Raw genomic sequence first — 18,322 nt, forward strand, 5'->3', positions numbered from 1 at the left:
GCAGACATTTTTAATAAGGCATTTTTTAAAAAACTAAATGTAAGTATATATTTAGCTTTCACCTTTTCTGCTAGATTTTCTAGAAGACTGTACATGTCAGAACCTACTGTGAGCCAAGTAGGAATGTATCTGTATTACTATTACAGAAGCAAAACATGGAAACTCTCATCAAACGATTTAAAATGGATCTTCACAATTGCGTGGGCTTCATTCAGGATTATAAAAAACTGAAGGCTGGGATCCGTGAGCTCTACACCAAGTATGTGCAGCAATTGGAAACGGTGAGTTAGAGATTTTGCCTTTTCCTTGCAGAAGGATATCTATGATAGTGTATTTACTGAGGCAAAACTTTGTGCCCTCTCAGGTAGAGATGGAAGAAATAGACACTGATTTGCAGCAGGAGTACGTAAGACAACGAGAATATCTTGAGAGGAATTTAGCAGCTCTAAAAAAGAGGCTGGCGAAGGATCAGGAAACGCACCAAGCTGCTTACATGCGCATCATGCAGGTAACAACACTTTCTTTTTGTTATAGGGAAGAAGGAAGGAGTTGCACAAGAGACTTCAATCACTGTATTGCTACTAATTCTTATATCTTTAAAACAGCTTTGGTTTGCTTCCTTGCCAGAAACTATTAGCGCTTTCAAGTGTTTCTATTTGAGGATAACATTCATTAAGTTACTAATTCCCTACAACTCTTGGGACAGAAAGAGCAAGATCTCCAGTACTAGAAACTGCTGCTGTTTTGCAGATATTTTTGTTTGTCTGCCACTTCCCATTTTCAAAGGAGAAAGGGCATAATGATGTAACGTGATAGAAAGTACAGCAATAGTAGTAGGGTGGCACAATCCTAGGCTGCAGCAAACAAGAACAAGCCCAAACACAACAGACACAGATACAAAGGAAGAAAAATTGCTTACTTTTGGAAGGCCTCCAGTAGGCAGGGATCTCCAGAGAGATACCTTCACCTCCACTGTCAACCCTTAAATGAGAGCTAGTAAGGAGTAGATCCTAGCTTTATCCTTTCTGGTTACTTAGGTGCATTGCATGCACCTGAGCTCCCCTGAGTTGGCCCAGCCTTCTATCAGGTGCTCAATCACCTGTTTCAGGCCATGACTTAGCATTTTCACTACATAGGGTATCTCTGCTACTTGAATTCTTTGTAAGTAATGAATGGGCTTACTTTATCTCAAACAGTATTGCTATTGTCAATTTCTGCCTCAGAACCAAGCTGCGCCTACTTTGTGGCGTAGTTTAGGAAGTAATTTTGGAGAGAGAAAAAATATTGACTTTATTTAGTCACAATGGTCCATTCCTACTGGTTTGAATTCAGAAGGGCTTTCAGCTGTTCTCATCCAGATTTTCAAAGGAAGCTCAGAAACATGCAATTATTTTGCCTATTCGTACCAATACCAATCTCTTGCTCAGAATCCTTGTTCCTCACAAAGCAAGATAAACTTACGACGGCTGAGGCCAAAGATCCAGTTTGTTTTCATCTGGAAATGAGAGGATATGGAGCCCCACAGCAAACATCCTGGGAGGACTGCACTTTCACAGTCACTTCTTACCATGGCCTCCTTCTGCAGAGTCAGCATTTCCTTTTCCCTCACTTTTCTTCATTGTTACCTTATTACGCTTCCTCAGGATCTCTAGACCTTAGTCCTAAGTCATCTGTATATTGTTATTTATCCATAGTGCCTCTTCAGGCCCATGCAGCAGCAGTCTTCTTCCTTGGCTTTATTTTATTTTATTTTATTTTATTTTTCACTCCTGTGAATCTGATGTTTCCTTTTGGCACAAAACAGGATGGCTTCAGAAAAGAACCCAAAGAATTTTCTTGCTGGAATAGGGTGACAGATGGTGCTTATAATGATAATACTCAATGTCTTGGACCAGCAAGCCTAACATGAAATGATGATTAAAACTAAATTAATAAAACATCTGGAAGATGAAGATATCAAAGGTTCTAACCAGCCTGGTTTCTTCAAAGAAAAACCAGTTCTCTGAAGTCTAGTAGATTAATGAGACTTTACAGCCAGGAGGAATTATCATGGTCTTCCAGTCCATCACAGGAGACTTTTAAAACTAGTTTGGACAAACTTTTGTCAGAGCTTGCTTTGAACAAATAAATGACATTTTGATGGCCTTCTAGCTCTGTATTTCTATTATTCCTCAGTCATACTTACATTTTCAGAGCTGTGCATTCCTCTTTGAGTGACTGTTCATAGGTACATTCCATTAATAACTGCTGCAACAGATGATTAGAACTGCCAAGATAATTTTAATTGGTCTTACCAATTGACAGTTACCTGTTGTTGGACTGTTAGTTTTCCCTCCAATCTCCTGTATTTGTAATGACTTCTTTGATCTCATGGATACATAGAACAGACATGCTGAGAAATCTTGAAGTAACACTGCTTGAACTGAAGCGTTTGTAGGATCATCTTTTCCATCGTGCATCATCCCTGTCTCTGACAGTCAGCACTGCAGGGACTCACTAGGCTGCAGGTTGTGTCCAAACATCATATGCAGTTGTTTCTGGTGATCTCATCCTCCATGCACTTGATCAGTCCCTTTCCTGAAACAATTTTTACTTTGCTGCAGCATCTTATGACAGAGAGTTTTGCAATGAGCAGTTATTTTAATCCAGTGCGTGATCATTTCGACACGGTGCAAGCTTCCAGTTAAAACACAAAGATTGAATTAAAAGCTAAATCTGTCTGGGTAGCTTGCCTCTTCAGAAGAATGTTAACCACCAGCCTTTTTAGCACCCAACAGCAGCATCAATTTGTGCAGTAAATACATAGGAGTTAAATTTCATCTGCATTTAAAGACTTGAATTAAACAAGTCAGAATCTAAAAAATATTATGGCTTCAGATCAGGCTGCATAAACTCACCTACTCATCCTGCATTTACTGTCCAACACAACCCTGCACAAGAAAACTGCTGCTGCCCAAGTTCAAACCATAACACATTCCACAGTCTGCCTCCACATATTGCACTGTCTTTGCAAGAGTAAAATGTAGGACTGAAGGGAGAAATGGGAATTCTACATCTTAATTCTGAGTTAATTGGGTCAATCCCAGAGCACGACTCGAGCTTCTCTGTGGAACTGCAGTGACGATGATATCCCAGAATACAGCTGCAGTCAGAAGAGCAAAACAAATATTGGTTTCTCGAGTTTATGTGATTAAAATTCTGCCACGTTTTATTTCAGATCTACTATAGCCTTATCTGAAATATGTAAAGTGCTGATCACTCTAGCTCCACAAGCATATAGTATCGTCTGCTTGTTATACTGATTTTACGCTGCCCAGTTTTCTTCCCAAGGTCATGTTGCTGAGCCAGATAATACCTGTGCTTTTCCTCATAGAGTATATTGGTTTTGCAGGAAAATGTGAGTCTGATTAAGGAAATTAATGACTTGCGACAAGAACTGACAGTGGCTCATGCCCAGGTTCATGACCTCCAGTCAGCACTAAAATTAACCAAGAAGAAGCAAGCAATTCAAGACACGGGTGAGTAATACTTCATGTGCGTCTGCATACTGTCAGAGTTCATTGCAGCAGCCCTCTTTGACCTTAGTGAACAATTCTGTTATTATCTCTGTATTGTTCCAGTTTCTCTGCCTGACAATACCTATAACATTGTAATGTTCTGGTGAACACTGCAAAGTATTACTGCTTAGCTGTACTCCTTCAGTCCTGAAAGACATCTTTCTTTGCTTATTCCAAAGAATTGTGAGCTAGACCTTTACTCTGTCCTCTCTGATTTTATCTTCCAGCTCCCTCCATTGAAGTGCTGCCAAGCCCAGCTGTGCTAAGGTTGAATGAGCAGAAGGAAAATGAGAAAATCATAGAAATGCAACTGCTTGAAATCCAACATCTACGAGACCAAATTCAAGAGAAGGGGCAAGGCCTGGAAGCTCAGCCTCTGTTCCACGGAATGCTTCCTAAGCTGAGTCTGGAAAGAAGCCACAAGACACATCAAAACTGACCTGGTTCAAGGACACCTTATGTTATTATATTCTCCTGGCAAACTCAGAAATCCATCAGCATAGATTAGACTTCCACTCTCACTAGAAGAATTCCTGTAGCACTCACTGCTCAGAACACAAGACACCAGCCTTTCCTACTTCTTTCTTTCCTGCCCTTTCCATGAGTACTGTCCTCTCAGTTAAGAACGCGTGTTCTGAAGTCTTTCTGCTGCCGGGGAGCCAAGAGAAAAAAATAAATATATTTGTGTTAGAGCAAGACTGATCTTTGTGCCTTCATGCTTGGGCAGTTACACACCCCTCTCCTGACAAAATCATGTGTCCTGGTTCAGAATTGCTAGTCAACTCTGTAAATCTTGTCTGCTAGAATTCTAATTCGGTGTCATTGTACTGTAAAAACAATGTCATCCTTCACTTTTCCAGAACTGGCTCGCCTATATCCATACAAAGGGCTGCCTGTACTCAAGAGAGATGTCACTGCTATTCCAAGGAGTATCTGGTCACTGACCAAAAGTCAGTTACCCTGTGAAAGCAATCTATGGCTGGTGGTCAAGCATTCCAAGCCAGAGCTGTGCTCAAACCCCTGCCTCATTTCAAGAGAGGTGTTGTTCCACTGCAGTCATTTCAGCAAGACTCCAAAATCTGCAATAAAGTCTGAATCTTATGTCATAACTCATTTATAAATTAAATAAATTCATCTTTGCTTTTTTTTTTTCCAACACCTGCAGTCACTTTAGTTCAAGTTTGAAGTGAAATTGTCCTAAATTGTCATTTTTCAAAATATGTAAGTATAGAAAAACAACAAGGACTCCTTTCTCTGATAATCAGGGAAAAAAGAAAGGTTGTCATTTTGGGGTCTCAGAGTATATATATTTGCCTCACTGAGGAATACTGCACATGTATTAAAAGTCTGTAGCTACTAAGTGAGAATGAGAACTATATGGTGTTATAATAGCCAGTATGTTGCTGTTTCCTATCTTGAATTGTAGAGAAGCAACAAGCGCTTTCTAAATAGTAATTATTATATTACACTGAAGATCATGGTGTCAAGGCTGGATAACACATAACCTCTAGAGATACTAGACTCTTTTCCACTACGGTAAAACAGATGGTTCTGTGAGCTCCCAGGACCCAGGATGCTTTATTTGCATGCTTTGTCCTCAAATGTGGAATAAAGTTTCTTTAGCCCCGCTTGTCTCATTTTGCAGCTTTAACCTGCATGAAGCGGAAGTTTGACAGGAGCAAGTTATGATGGAATTGGTCTATGAATGTGCTAACTTAACACCCTTTCTACCGCCCCCAGTCCCCATAGTCATCTTGATACTTCCTGTACAGAAAGAGGTTGTAATTAACGTAATTAGCAAATATTTTAGAAACCAGTTCCCTCTTAAATTTTCAGAACACACCCATTTTAATTTGCTTGACTCCCATGTGGTGTAATTTTCCCCTCATTTTGTCAGAATAAATTGAGTGGTAGAAGCCACTGCTTTAATAGCTGTGGTTTAGGGAAATTGAATCAATCTTTCTGAAAAAGAAGAACCTCATAAGAGGAAGAAGCATATGCAGGTGAAGAATGATTTCTAAGTTGTGATTAATATGCTTAAAAGTACAATAGCGTATCACTCTCATTAGAAAGATGTCATTTTAAGGACAGTATGAAGCCTGCCAGATAGACAGCTGGCAGACTGGGTTCAAGAGGATTTAGAGCTTGATTGTGGTGGGTAGGATGTGCTAAATTGCCGTTTGTAAGGGGGAATGTTGAAAGTCAGGCACAGCACAATGTGGGTTTATCAGAGGCTCCCTGGGGAAAATCAATAAATGAATGTATTTCCTGGTGTTTTCTACTTCCATCCTCACATGGTCTGTATTGTCTGTTTCTCTTTATCACCTCTCTAAAGGAGATAATGAGCTTCTCATGCTTTTGCAATGTTACAGGCCACGTTTTTAGAAAATGCATGGCCATCCTGAGAGCTGAATGAGGTTTTTTCTTGGATGATGTGTTTGATAACCAAACCACCAAGAGGACGGGCTTTTCTGGGTACAGATGAGGTCATTGTCTGAGAGCATTTGCATGGGGATATCCACTACATTCCATCTGTTTTATGACACCAATTATTGGATAGATTACATTTCATAAGATTTGAGATTTCACATGACAAACTTCTGATTGGTACCTATCGTGTTACCGTATCGTAAGCTTCTTATGTCATGGCCTGCTAAAAAATCACAAGTGACAATAATTGAGCCCGTTCCATTATTCAGGCAAGGGATGCTGTTCAGAACCATTTTCTCCTTCCTTCATCTCCCAGGAGATCTTCTGGCCACACAGTACCAAATAGTAAGTCACATCTTACCTATTGCTACCCATGTATCTGCAGTCTTCCTCACTTACCTCTTGGAGCTTCTCCTCCATCCCTTTGCTTGCAGCTGGGAGGCAATGAGCCACCTTGCAGGAGCGAGGCAGTGCGGAGTGGTGCTCGGGGAGGCGGGAGGAAGGAGCTGTGCCTCTGGAGCCTGGCCAGGCCAGCAGCAGGTTTGCTGAGCCACCTCCCTGCTGGGGAATGCACCTGCTGGGCCGGGGTGAGGGCTCACAGCCTGTCGCAGGTGCTGACGCTGGTGCCACACCAGGAAGGGACAGGCAGGAGCACCTGAGTCTTGGCAGGTGCCAGAGGAAGGGAAGGGATTTTCCCCTTGAGATCTCTTTGCTAGTTTGAACCAGCAGAAGAAAAGCTTGAAAACATCAGTGCTGCCAGGCAGGAGAGAGGAGTGGTGCACGCAACGTGTCAGCTGCAGGTGAGTGAGCCTGGCTTACCGAGCAGGGCCCTGTTCTGGAGCGCTGTGTGGGAAGGGTCATACTTTAGCAGTGGCTGTCAGCAAATCTGGGGGCTGTTTTGCAAGTGCTTCCAAACAGATCTACCTTCTGCCTCCACAACACCTCCTCCCGGCACTCAGGCACGGAGCTCCTTGCTCACTGAGGTCTCCCAGACTTCCCTTGGCAATGAGAAATCAAGACAGCTCTGAAGGGTTGGAACATCAGGTCCTGTTACCTACGTGGAGAGGAGGGGGAGAGCAAATCATTCTAACAGGACATCACAAAGCTACCTCAATTTCTGTTATCACAGGCTCTCCACCACTCTCATCTCCAGAGTCCCCAGACTTGGAGAAAGAAAGGGCTGGTCTGCCATCACCTCTGGCCTTGCCAAGGCTTCTCCAATGATGGTGGGTGGGATGCTCGTTTCTGGGTCTGGTGTCCATTAACCTGAGAGCATAGATGGGGCTTTGAGCACCACAGCATTCAGAGCTTCAGCTTGGTGCACTGGCTGTAACTTGGACATAAAACAACATACATGAGTTTCTTTCTCTTGGACCCTATAGGGAATTGGAAAAAAAATGCATGAAAATAAAAGAAGAAAATATATATGCTTCTGGTTTCTGTGGGGTGGGGAAGGGGGTAACATGAGGCACAGGGCAGGAGACAGTCCATCCCAAACAGCTTATGGCCAGAGCTGCCATAAAGAAAATAAACCATGATGGACAAGAGAAATGGGGGAAGGAGGTGGTTTGTGTCTGTTTGAGATGTGAGGCTCTGTTGGCTCTCATCAGGATCACTAAAGTGAATCGCTGTATGTGTTACTGTTCATTTTATAGAGAAGTTTGACAGACTTCTTCCATCTCTGTGATGCTCACGTCACCCACACAGCTGCAGCAAACCCTTCCCAAAGCTGGAAGCACTGCAGGAATCCGTCCCACCACCGGGCTTCCCTGAATGTTGTGGGTGAGCAGTGTCTCATAGGATACCCTGGGCTGTGGGGGAGGAGGGGAGTCAGGAATATTACAGCAGCTGAGCTTTGTGTGACTCTGAAACGAATGTGTTAATTTACAGTCTGCGATCATCTACCAGATATCAGCCAGACATATAAAGTCTATAAGCAAATAAATAAGTGGTCATACTGTTCCCCCTGGTTGGAAAGGCGTGTCTCACAACTGTAGCCAGGAGTGCTCAGAAACTTGTTGATGACAAATCTCAATGCCAGAGTAGGAAAAAATAAAAGGAAAGATACTCACATTTCCTAATCTTTTGTTTTTTTTCCTGAGTTCCCAGTGTTTTCCTGCTCTTCCTCCACCTGCCAGACAGCAGTGGGGAATGACATGATCTGTCAGGGTTTGTTTTCTGGAATGTGGCTTTCTATCAGAAAGCGCTGTGCAGTTGGGCTGGTCCTCTCCTTTTTTCCTTGAATACAGTTCTGCAGCTTGATTTTTTAGGTGGTGTTTTCCCTCATTGTGGTTTCTGCTGGGTTCTGTGTACTGCTCACCTCACAGCTCCACTGCATGCACTACTTCAGCCAAGCAGCAGAAGGCCGCAGACTTTGCACTTCTTCAGGCCTTCTGTTCCCTTAGTCCAAAATCTTGATCTAATCTCCCGATTTGCTATCTGCTGAACCCACCCGCTCTCTGGTGAGGATGAGATAAGGCACCCCTGTGCCTGAAGAAGGAAAGCAGGAGGAAGTTGTGCTCCACACAGGGCTGAGCTTTGCGCTGGGGAAGTGCTGCGGGGCTCGTTGTCCCCTCGCCCCTCTTTGAGAGTGACCTGCAGCAGTGTGAGATGTCTCTGTGAAAGCAAACTGGGTTCCAGCTTCCAGATGAGAGAGACTGTGTCCCAGCCTGTCCCTGCTGAGCCACCACGCAGGGAAATGGCGGCACAGGCCTGCAGGCCGGCAGTGCCAGGGACTTCCTGCACACGTGGCGGCAGCTGGCAGCAGGCCCTGGGCACATCCATGGTGACCTCACACTGCTGTGGGCAGTGAGTCAGGAGGGGCAGCCTGACACCGTCAGGCGGCGGCAGGCCCGGGCACCCCGCCATTGTGCTCCCTCTGCCCCACCCCACAGCACTTCATCCCTCCTGGAGTGGCACAGGAGGTCCCTGGAGACACTGGGAGCTGTGGGAGATAAAGCCCCTGGTCTGTGCCATGTGTGGAGGTCCCAGATGTTCTCCAATGATCCATAATGAACCCAGGGTGCCTGTACTGTGTAAATGGGCTGTGGTAGACACGGGCCAGTGATCTTCAAATGAGCTGTTTGGGGCAGGTGAGGTACAGGGCTGTTCTCTCACTCAGGGTGACAGCTCTGGCACCTGTATGATGCCAGGGATCTGGGCTCCTGTAACACTCCAAACAGCCCCTGCTGTTAATAATGGCCCATGGTATGCTACTCTGAGGGGCTCAGACTCTCTTCTCCGCCCACTTCCTGCTTCAGATATCAGCCGTGTGCCCATGCTGGGGTGGGACATCGGGTGGGAGAAGTGCAAGTGGTTTCTGGATGTAGAAAACTGCACAGAGAGGCATTAATGGGAGGCAGAAAGAGTCAGGGTGCAGGGGAGGGGATGTGCCCCAGGATGCAGGGATCATTAGGAGCAGGGAAAGCAGGGAGGAGAGCAGAACTGCAGTGCCAGGTCCTGGCTGCTTCTGGGGCTCTTTCCATGGAAGTGCTGAGACCACCAGAGGTACAACTGTGCCATTTCTGCAGTGAGATGGGATTGCTAATGAGGCAGGGACAGGACTGAGTGACTGAACTGGAAGGGTTAAGCCTCAGGCTGGATCCCCCCACCTTCTGCTGTCATTCTGGGCAGCAGAGCCAGTTGGTGACAAGAGGCTGATGCTGATGAGGGAGCATGTGAAGCGGGAGCAGTGAATGGGGCTTTATCCCAGAGGGGACTGGCCTTTGCTCCATCCTGCCCCGCTGCCAGCACCAGCTGCAAGCAGAGCCCCGTGGGCAGCAGCATGCCAGTAGCTTCAGTGTGTGGCATGTGGGGCTGGGGAGCTGGGGACTCACTCTGAGCAAAGGCTTGGTGAGAGGAACTGGAGCTGACATCTCTTTGTGGCACAGGGAGGTCTTGGGGGAAGACAAGTGTGGCCCATGGGGCTTTTGAGAGGGCATCAGGGGGGTCTGTGGGCCAGCCCTGAGGAACTGAGATCTGGGATCTGGTGGGGGATTGTTCAGTGCAGGGGGGCAGGGTCTTTGTTTAATGCTGTTTTCTCTTCTTGGCTTTCAGATGAAGCACACAATAAAGGAAGGACACGGCTTTGGATGTTCCTGCATGGTGCTGTTCTGGGAATGCTCCATCATATCCTGCAGCACTGCTCAGGGTGTGGGCTCAGCCCCAGCACATGGACCATAGCTCTCCAGGTGGCTCTGCCATGGAAGGGTGCACCACCAGACTCTAAGGAACAAAACTGAGGAGTCCCCACTTGAGAAATGCAGCTGCCTTCGCAACCACCACTGCTCTGACCTTCCCTCTGCTGTGAGGGTTCACATTGCTCTGTGCCACCACCCCACTGTGCCCTCCACACCAGCTGCCCGCCATGCCGGAGCTGGCAGACCTGAGCTCCCCCCGCACACCCGCGGATGCTGACCACATCCAGAGGAACATCCTGGAGGAGCATGTGGAGCTCTGGTGGTTCCAGGACCCCAAGAAGTCTATCCTGTGCTACGGGATGGCTGTGGTACTGATCCTGGCCTGTGGGATCGGGGGCATCATCCTGCTGTACAGCACGAGCAGCCGCTCTGGGGAATGGCGGCTGGCAGTGGGCACCACGCTGTGCCTCCTGGCCCTGCTGGTTCTGCTGAAGCAGCTGCTGAGCTCAGCAATCCAGGACATGAACTGCATCCGCAGCCGGCATCAGATAGAGCTCCTGAAGAGCGGGGGCTTTTCCGACTGCCTGGTGTTGCTGCTTAGCGCCCTGGTGCTGCTGGTCTGTGGGGTGGTGCTCACCATCCTCTCCACCACCAACATGCAGCTCAGCCCGGCGCGGCCACTGGCCAGTATGTTCACCAGTGGGGTTGTCCTGCTGGCTGCCGGCAGCACTCTGCTGCTCTGCCTGCTGCTCTACTTACTCTGCACCTCCTGCTGCCAGGCTGCTCCGCGCGGCTTGGAGACCGGTGAGATCCGAGTCTTCACCATCTCTGGCCGCCTTGCTGCCAACAGGCGGCTTCCTCCCACCTCCAGCATGGCCAACCTGATCTGACCCACGGCTGCTGCATCTGCACTGTGACAGCCTTGCGTGAGGCTCACTGGATACAGCCCTCAGCAGTCCTTGTGCCAGCCTTTCACTAAGGAAGGACAGGAGTTGTGCCTCATGTTTTCTTCCAAGACGACTGGCGTTTGCTGAACCTCAGTCTCACAGTGTGGCAGGGACTTTGGTTTTCCTCAACAGGCGTGATCTGGAGCTTTACGAGCCTCGTTTGGCTTTTATCTCAGCACATCCTCCTGTGGCAGCTGCTGCTCTGGTGGCCATGTCCGCTGTCACAAAGCCAAGGTGAGCCTGTCCCACACCTCGGGGACTGCAGAGTCTGGTTCCTGCAATTCCCTGGGTCGTGCTTCTCCTGGTAGAAGGGGTTTCAATTTTCAGTGCTATAATCCTAAGAAATCTCTTGTGGGGGGAGATTCTGTGTCTGAAATGCCATTTGTTTTTGTGATGCTGTCTTTCCCGATACTGCTTTGCTGCGGCCTCGCCATTGTCTGTGCCTTATCAAAGGGATGAGCAGAGGGTGTTGCTGTCAGGGCTGTGGTGGGCTGTCAGCTTTGTACACTGTGTGTTGGGAGGCTCAGTGTTGGGAGGCTCGGTGATTGCACCAATGCACTGCAGCCCTGCAAGCTATGGACAAAGAGGTGCCATTGCTGGGACAGAGAGGTGCTGCTGAGATGCCCAAATCCCAGGACTGGGGCTTTTCCAACCCCAGGTCTCCCACCACAGACCTGATGGGAGCTGGCATGGCAGCTGTGCTGTGCAGCAGTGCTGCCATTCTGTCCCTTACCCTGAGCTCTGGTGCTGTGCCTCTATGAGGTACCTACCACTGAGTGCCTTTCCTAGAGGCAGGCTTGCAGGTCACCCTCAGAAACCTTTCCTGTGAATTGAGGCCAATTTACCTCTCAACATTTTCATTCCCTCCCTGGGCCCACAAACCATTTCACTGCTCCTGCACTTTCCATAGACACCGATCCAAACCTTCCTAGCCATGCTATTCCACTGAAAACTTCCCTTTCTCTGCATTTTCCTATCTGCTCCCATCTCCCCCTGATCTGCACTGCTCTGCCCCAACCAGTTGTTTTGCCCACTGGTTTCCAAGTTACCCATGAGAATTAGGATCTCATTTTCGTATCATCTGTAGATCTTATTAAACTGCTGTTTCCTTCTCTTTGCATCACTTCCCTTAATCTGCCCAAAAATTAAGAGGGTGTCACTAAGCTCAGGTCTTTCTGTGCTAAATGCTCTGCATTTGTGTAGCAGAGAGCAGTCCTTTACCTTGGGGCTGCTCACCCCCAAGATGCTGTGTGCAATATGGAGGGATGGGCTGCAGCTGGTCAGAAGTTTTGCGTAACCCACAGCTGTTGCTCTGCACATCCGTGTGGGTGCACATGCAGGTATGTCAAGATGCACCAGCTCTGCCCACCTTTGCAATTGCTCCCATCTTTCCCAACCTGCACACCCGCTGTTTTGCACATCTGGGCACCTATGGCAGATGCCCAGCTCGCAGCTCCATGCTGCCTGCCAATGTGAATCCTTCCCTTCAAAACCCCTTCAAAACATGCACACGTGAACTATGCCAGGAAAGGATGCTTGGGGACCCTGTCCCTGCCCAAGGAAGCAACATGTGAGAACAGGCCGCCTCTGAGCAGGGAGGCTGGGGTGTCTGGCTGCCCCGATGGACGGGCTGCACTGACTCACCTCCTGCAGAAGCGTTACTGTTTTGTTCCTTTCTCATTTCCTGTGTTGTGAATGGAAATATATAATAAAGTGCTGCAGAATTTGGCTGTGCCAAAAGATGGTGCTTCATTTTGGTCTCTCTTCCAAGCAGATCTCAGGGCTATGCAGAGCTGACCTCTGCTCAGAGCAGGAATCACAATAGCTGCAGTTTCAGCTCATCAGCCCTCGTGGCAATGTCCCCACACACCCAACTGCATGTACTTCTCTCCTGGTACATGACTCCATCCTCCTGATGCTCATGCATCTCCCTCTGCTTTAGGACCAATCCTCAACAGGTCCCCCTTAGGCTTTATGATCCCATATAAGGAGCTCCTGGGAAGCACAGAAAACCTGGATGTGACAGTGCCAATCGGTTTGTTGACAGAGCAGCTGCTTTACCTACAGTGGGGCTGAGCCCTGAGCCAGGTAGTAGCATCTGCTGCCTCCAGCTAGCCTGGAACCAGTCTGCCTGCATACCTGCTGCTACTCACATCCGCCTGTCTGAACTGCTGGCCTTCGGCTTTTGGCAGCTTCCAGGATGACCCTGGTACAAGGAGGCTCCTCCTTTCTGCTTTGCCCCTCTGGTGTCCCCAGCTCTGCAGTCCAGATGCATTTTTCCCATTTTTCCCTGACACAGATGAACTGCTGGGGGTGGGCACCAGGGCTGCACAGCCACATGTCAGGAAAGCATCCACTCAAATCAGTTAAAGGTTAAACTGGGGACTTCCACATGGGGTCAAAGTAGACAAGCAACTCACCACTTGGTGAGTGAGACCCTGAGTAAAACAATCTGGGAAGCACTTGTGTGTTTAATCTCCTGAGGCACAGCTGAGACCAAAAGTAAAACAGTGTGTCCAGCAGAAGGCATATAAGAGAGAGAACGACTGACCACTGAAACAAGGCACCGGGGTTTCCATCTCTTTGTAGTTTCAGGCAACACGTTCCTTGTCTGAGAAATGCTCTAAGCTTCCTCTCTGCATAGTGCCTGCAATGCCTGCTCCAGTAGTGCCCTTTGCTTTACATTCTCTGAGGTGTGTTATTTGCTTTTGTATACACTGCGTTGCGTAAACATCTTAGTAGGAAGAGAAGGAAAGGAAAAGACAGTTTATAATGAAGCAGTCAGCAGTGGGGAGGCAGCCGCGTGGCAGGGCTGCAGGAAGGCATTCCCCTGAGGAGCAGGGCGGAGGTTCCCAAACTTTTAGGGACAGTGAGAAGTGAGCTGTGACATCTCACCACAGAGATGACAGGAATGCAGCCATTAGAATAGTTGCACAATGCTACGATGGTGTCTGTGCAGTCAGTCCCGTGAGAGGTGGCCGTTTCATGGCAGCGCATGTGCCCACCTGCCAATGCAGACTTTCTAGGTGCTTTTCTAGCATGTCTTGCTGCAAGAGAAGGGAAAACAGAGGAGACAGCCAGCAGGAAGCAATGCTGGAGAAACATTAGCAGGAATCTCACAGCAACGCACAAGCTGTACAAGATTGTTTACAAGATCACATTACAGGTTTGTTTGCACAACAAAAGTTACGCTGCAAGTCTCTTCTCTCATGACACAAAGAGCACAGCAGCACCTGAGCAACCTGTGTGGGCAGCACCCACACCCCAACCCAAGCATGGTCTGCAGCAGGGCCAAACTCAGTGGGACAGTGGCTCCAGGGAGGGCCCTGTGGTTCCTATTTGCCCTGTCCCACACTTGTGGCAGAGCGGAGAGCCCCTCAGTCTCATGGCACCATCAGCAGAAAACTAGGGAGGTGACTGGAGGTCCTGCTGCTGCCACGAGTGGTCACCAGAGGTGGAGGGAGAAGGTTTCCACAGTAGCAGCTTAGTCAGAGGCACAGGCTATCACTGCCTGTGTGCAGGAACTGAAGCTGCCGCAGCCCTTCAGGCCTCCTCCTAAGGCTGAGGAGAGGTTCTGACTGAAGTCAAATGCAGCTGAAAAGCACCCATCACCTATTAACTAGGACTAGTCTCTCAGAGCCATAATGAGCACATTACTTGAGCTGGAGGAGGAAGCCTGGCAAATGGGACCTCCCACTTTCCTAATTTTTCATCCTTTCACCTGGAGAGCCCAAATACCTTGGTTCCTAAGATCTCTGTGTTTTAATACAGCTGGAAGGAGCAGCAGAGCACAGGAAAGAGACTGTTCTGCCAGCAGACAGCTGTGAAGCCAAATCCTGAGCACCCAGCCCCAGAGGCTCACATGGTGCTGGAAGCAAATACTGCCAACAGAGCTTTCCCTCGTGAGGATAATAAGCAGTAAAGGCTTGATGACAAAACGATCGTCCATCTGAGACAAATGCAGAGGTCAGGCTGCCACACGGCACTGGCCAGATGTGGGGCCATGGAGAGAGCCCCAGCAAACCACCATAGGCAGAGGCAGGGTTGAATCACACTTTAATTTCACCCAGAGTGACAACAGAGTGGGGACAGAGCAGGGCCAGGTCCAGTGCCATGGGGCAGAGGGGCTGGTGCCAAAGTCCCCACAAGGAGCAATGGGACAGGGAGGGGGGGCAGACCCATCCCTGGGCATCCTGCCTTGCCCAGCTGCAAACAAGACCAACTTGTTCATCCTCAGTATCCAAACAAGACTGGGAGAACAGCAGCACATCTGGTGTCTCCAAACCAGTGCAGCTCTGCTGGTGTCACAGCAGGGCACAGGGACACCTTCACCCCACTCCTTCCCTCCTGCCCCCATCTGCATGGAGATGAAAGCCAAGGGCAGGTGGAAATGGAAGGAAGGAGATGGGGGCATGGGGATGGAGAGGGACTGCAGCCTCATATGGAGATGTGTGACTCTCTCTCCTCTTCCTCCGGCAGCTGCTCGCTGGGCTGAATGTAGTTGTCCTCGATGAAGCCATCATCATCTTCAACATGCAGGCCAGTGACACTGGACACAGGGGGGTTCTCACTATTGTCCCAGCCTGAGGAGCCCCTGTCCCAGCCAGTGCCCTCTTCCAAGGGGCTGCCTCCAATTGAGCTGGTTTCAGGCAGCGGTCGGTGGCGATAGCTGGTGAAGTTCTTGTGGCAGAGCTTGCACTTGGCAACCAGAGCAACCAGGATGGAGATGCTGATGGCAGCCACCAGAAAGCCCACTAGGTACGGCCAGCTCCTTCCTCCCTTCCCCGCAGGTGGTGCAGTAGCTGAAGCAAAGGACAGGCCCATCAGGGCTGGGCTGTGGCACTGCAGATGCTCCACCACAGCTGACCATGTGCATGCATCACAGTGATGCTCGTGGTGGGGAGGGCAACCCAGGGGGTGGACAGGGGGAAGGTGGTTTTCCCTGACCCAACTTACTGTTGGTGTTTGTAGGTACGGTCTGCTGTGCTGGGCTGACATCTCGAGGAAACCTCTGGCTTTTTTGGCAGCCCAACTCCCAGGAGTCCAGAGTTGCGATGTCCTGTCCCTGCAGCTCCGAGGGTGATGCACAGGTGACATGCATGGCTGGGAGACAACAGGATAAGGTGGGACAGGGGATCTTCACCTTTTCCCTCCCCAGTTTAGAGAAAGCACTCCCTGTTTGCTTTCAAGCATTTCCAGTGCTACCCTCCAGCCTTGTCAGTCCTCAGCTCTGTGTAAGACACTACTAAGGGAAAACATCTCTGACCATGGAGCCCTAAGTAAGCAGAGCTGTGCAAGCATGTGACCACAGTCAGCAGCTCTTCTCAACTAGGCATTGCTAAATTCATGGACACTGAGAGAAACCCCATGGTCACAGGACTGCTCTTGCCTGGGAGCCAAGCTTGGGGAGCTAAAGCCTCATCTTGTTCCTCCAGAGATGCTGAATGCTCATGAAAATCTGCGCACTTCATGCAGATATGTGTATATGGATTTAGGAATGTTCATTTCCCAGAAAGGTGGCTAAAGTATAGAGTGAATATTTTCCTCCTGTCTGTCATACCTAGAAACCTTGGATACTGTGTGTACCTGAAAATGAAGAACTGAGACATTCTGTCTCAGTTTGCTGTCCCGCAGCAGGGAGAGCAGTCTTAGGGTTGGAGCAGAAGGATCCAATTCTCTCTTCTCACCCCAGACCCTTCCTGACAACCATCCCCCACCTCTCACCTTGCCTGCGCTTCAGCCACTGCTGCAAGGGGTACGTGGCACAGTCACAGACCCAGGGGTTCCCATCCAGTTGGACCCATGGGATGCTCTCCATCAGCTGCAGCATCAAAGTGTCCATGGACATCAGTGCATTGTTCTGCAGGCTCAGGTAGAGAAGACTTCTCAGCGGCAGAAAGAATGGGACCTCCAGCTCTTGCAGACTGTTGTTTCTTAGAAGCAGCGTTTGCAAGTTTTTCAAGCCCTTGAAAGCATCTGTGTGGAGGTAGGTGATGCTGCAGTTGCTCAGGTCCAGCAGGCGTAGAGCCCCGAGGTTGGAGAAGACGGCGGGGTGCAGTGTGAGCAGGGCATTGCTAGAGAGGTTGAGGGAGTGCAGGGAAGGGAAATGCATCAAGAGTGTCCCGTGCTGTGGCATGACCAAGCTGTTGGAGGAGAGGTCTAAGCCGGTGATGTTCCTTGGAAGGGAGCTTGGAGCATGCAGGAGGTTCTTCTGGCTGCAGTCAGCCCATCCCTGGGGAAAGAGCTGCTGAGATGGGCCCTTTTCTTTCTGAGGGCGTTACGGTCACTCTGCTGCCAGTCACTGTGTCACCGCACATGTAACCGGGGACCCAGGGGCTCCCAGCAGTGACACAGACCTGGCACACACCCGATTTTGGCTGAGACCCCTCAGGGACACCCGCTGCTGCTCACAGGCAGCCGCATGGCTGCAGCCCAGCAACGCCTGGAGCCGGCAGCACAGCAGCCCAGCCAAGTCCCTGCCAGCCCCGCTGTGCTCCAGCAGTCAGTGGGGACACCACCACCACCCACCCACCCCAAGCCCCCGTCCCTACCTGGTGGTCCAGGCTGCAGGGCTGTCCCGCTGCCACCCCCCAGGCGCAGAGCAGGCCGCAGACACCCAGCAGGCCGGCGGGAGCCATTGAGCTCCAGGAAGCTGCAGGGCAGAAAAACAAGTTTGAGGGCGGGCGGTGCAGCAAGCCGTGCTGCTGAAGTGTGGCGGTGACGGGGATGGCCGTTCCTGGGCAGGCCATGGCTACCTCGATGCCCCACGGTGCCGCTCACCCAGGGCCAGCCCGGCGGCCACATTTTCTCCTACAGCCGTGAGGTACAGATGGAGGCAGTGCTGTGGGTTACACATTAACCACCAGCCCTGGGTTGGGGCAGAGCAGGAGGTGGGCATGGAGGTGGCACCATCTCCCCATGGCCACAGTGCTGGCAGCAGCCTTTAACCTCCCTTGCAGGGCACCCCTGGGGCTGCTGTGCATGGAGGGCAGAGCAGCCGCCAGGAAGGCAGTGCTGCTGAGGCAGCCATAGGTGGACGTGCAGGGTGTTTGCGTTTCCTATCAGGAAACGTATCAGCACACGATGGTTTCTGGCATGTGGTGCCTTGGATTAGAATGTGTGAATGATAACAAAAAGGGGTATTTTTGTCACCAGGTTTTTTTTTTGGGGGGGTGTTTTTTGCTTTTTTTTTTTTAAGTCTAATGTGATTCAGCAGAAAAATGTAGGGCTGTGAGTCCAGCAGAAATTC

General features: G+C 49.5%; 3 protein-coding genes and 1 long non-coding RNA gene across 9 annotated transcripts in view; 2 read left to right on the forward strand and 2 right to left on the reverse strand.

Moving 5' to 3' along the window:
* Window positions 1–4,255, forward strand: part of CFAP57 (cilia and flagella associated protein 57) — a 19,961-nt gene extending 15,706 nt beyond the window's left edge. The window contains exons 19-22 of one of the 2 annotated variants that reach the window (XM_015870039.2): window positions 147–281; window positions 365–508; window positions 3,392–3,518; window positions 3,785–4,255. In XM_015870039.2, the coding sequence (XP_015725525.1) occupies window positions 147–281; window positions 365–508; window positions 3,392–3,518; window positions 3,785–3,996 (618 nt within the window). In that variant the 3' untranslated portion in view covers window positions 3,997–4,255. Of the gene's footprint in view, window positions 1–146; window positions 282–364; window positions 509–3,391; window positions 3,519–3,784 lie in introns of those variants that run through there. The other variant, XM_032446191.1, reaches the window with a different exon arrangement.
* The window catches only part of LOC107317412, an 18,712-nt gene extending 11,065 nt beyond the window's left edge, over window positions 1–7,647 (reverse strand). Inside the window, exons 1-3 of the long non-coding RNA XR_001556872.2 lie at window positions 7,183–7,647; window positions 6,387–7,041; window positions 2,309–2,577 (exon numbers count right to left, since the gene is read on the reverse strand). This is a non-coding gene — a long non-coding RNA (uncharacterized LOC107317412). The remainder of the gene's footprint in view (window positions 1–2,308; window positions 2,578–6,386; window positions 7,042–7,182) is intronic.
* Window positions 7,648–7,674: 27 nt separating this feature from the next.
* On the forward strand, window positions 7,675–12,813 carry TMEM125 (transmembrane protein 125). 4 transcript variants are annotated; one of them, XM_032446195.1, is made up of 2 exons: window positions 7,675–7,765; window positions 10,044–12,813. In XM_032446195.1, exon 2 carries the CDS (start codon window positions 10,354–10,356, stop codon window positions 11,014–11,016), a length of 663 nt encoding a protein of 220 aa, XP_032302086.1. In that variant the 5' UTR covers window positions 7,675–7,765; window positions 10,044–10,353; the 3' UTR covers window positions 11,017–12,813. The 4 variants fall into 4 exon arrangements, with proteins under 4 accessions (XP_032302086.1, XP_032302085.1, XP_032302087.1 ...); XM_032446194.1 differs by having other exon boundaries at window positions 7,687–7,769; XM_032446196.1 differs by lacking the exon at window positions 7,675–7,765 and adding an exon at window positions 8,976–9,079.
* A 2,299-nt stretch (window positions 12,814–15,112) lies between these two features.
* C8H1orf210 (chromosome 8 C1orf210 homolog) lies at window positions 15,113–18,069 on the reverse strand. Of its 2 annotated transcripts, none has more exons than XM_015870049.2 (5): window positions 17,854–18,069; window positions 17,625–17,725; window positions 16,798–17,305; window positions 16,030–16,176; window positions 15,113–15,875 (listed from the first exon to the last, which is right to left on the reverse strand). In XM_015870049.2, exons 1-5 carry the CDS (start codon window positions 17,969–17,971, stop codon window positions 15,511–15,513), a joined length of 1,239 nt encoding a protein of 412 aa, XP_015725535.1. In that variant the 5' UTR covers window positions 17,972–18,069; the 3' UTR covers window positions 15,113–15,510. The 2 variants fall into 2 exon arrangements, with proteins under 2 accessions (XP_015725535.1, XP_015725536.1); XM_015870050.2 differs by having other exon boundaries at window positions 17,829–17,983.
* Between the last annotated feature and the right edge of the window lie 253 nt (window positions 18,070–18,322).

The sequence above is a fragment of the Coturnix japonica genome, chromosome 8 (assembly GCF_001577835.2).
Source record: "Coturnix japonica isolate 7356 chromosome 8, Coturnix japonica 2.1, whole genome shotgun sequence".
Taxonomy (NCBI): domain Eukaryota; kingdom Metazoa; phylum Chordata; class Aves; order Galliformes; family Phasianidae; genus Coturnix; species Coturnix japonica.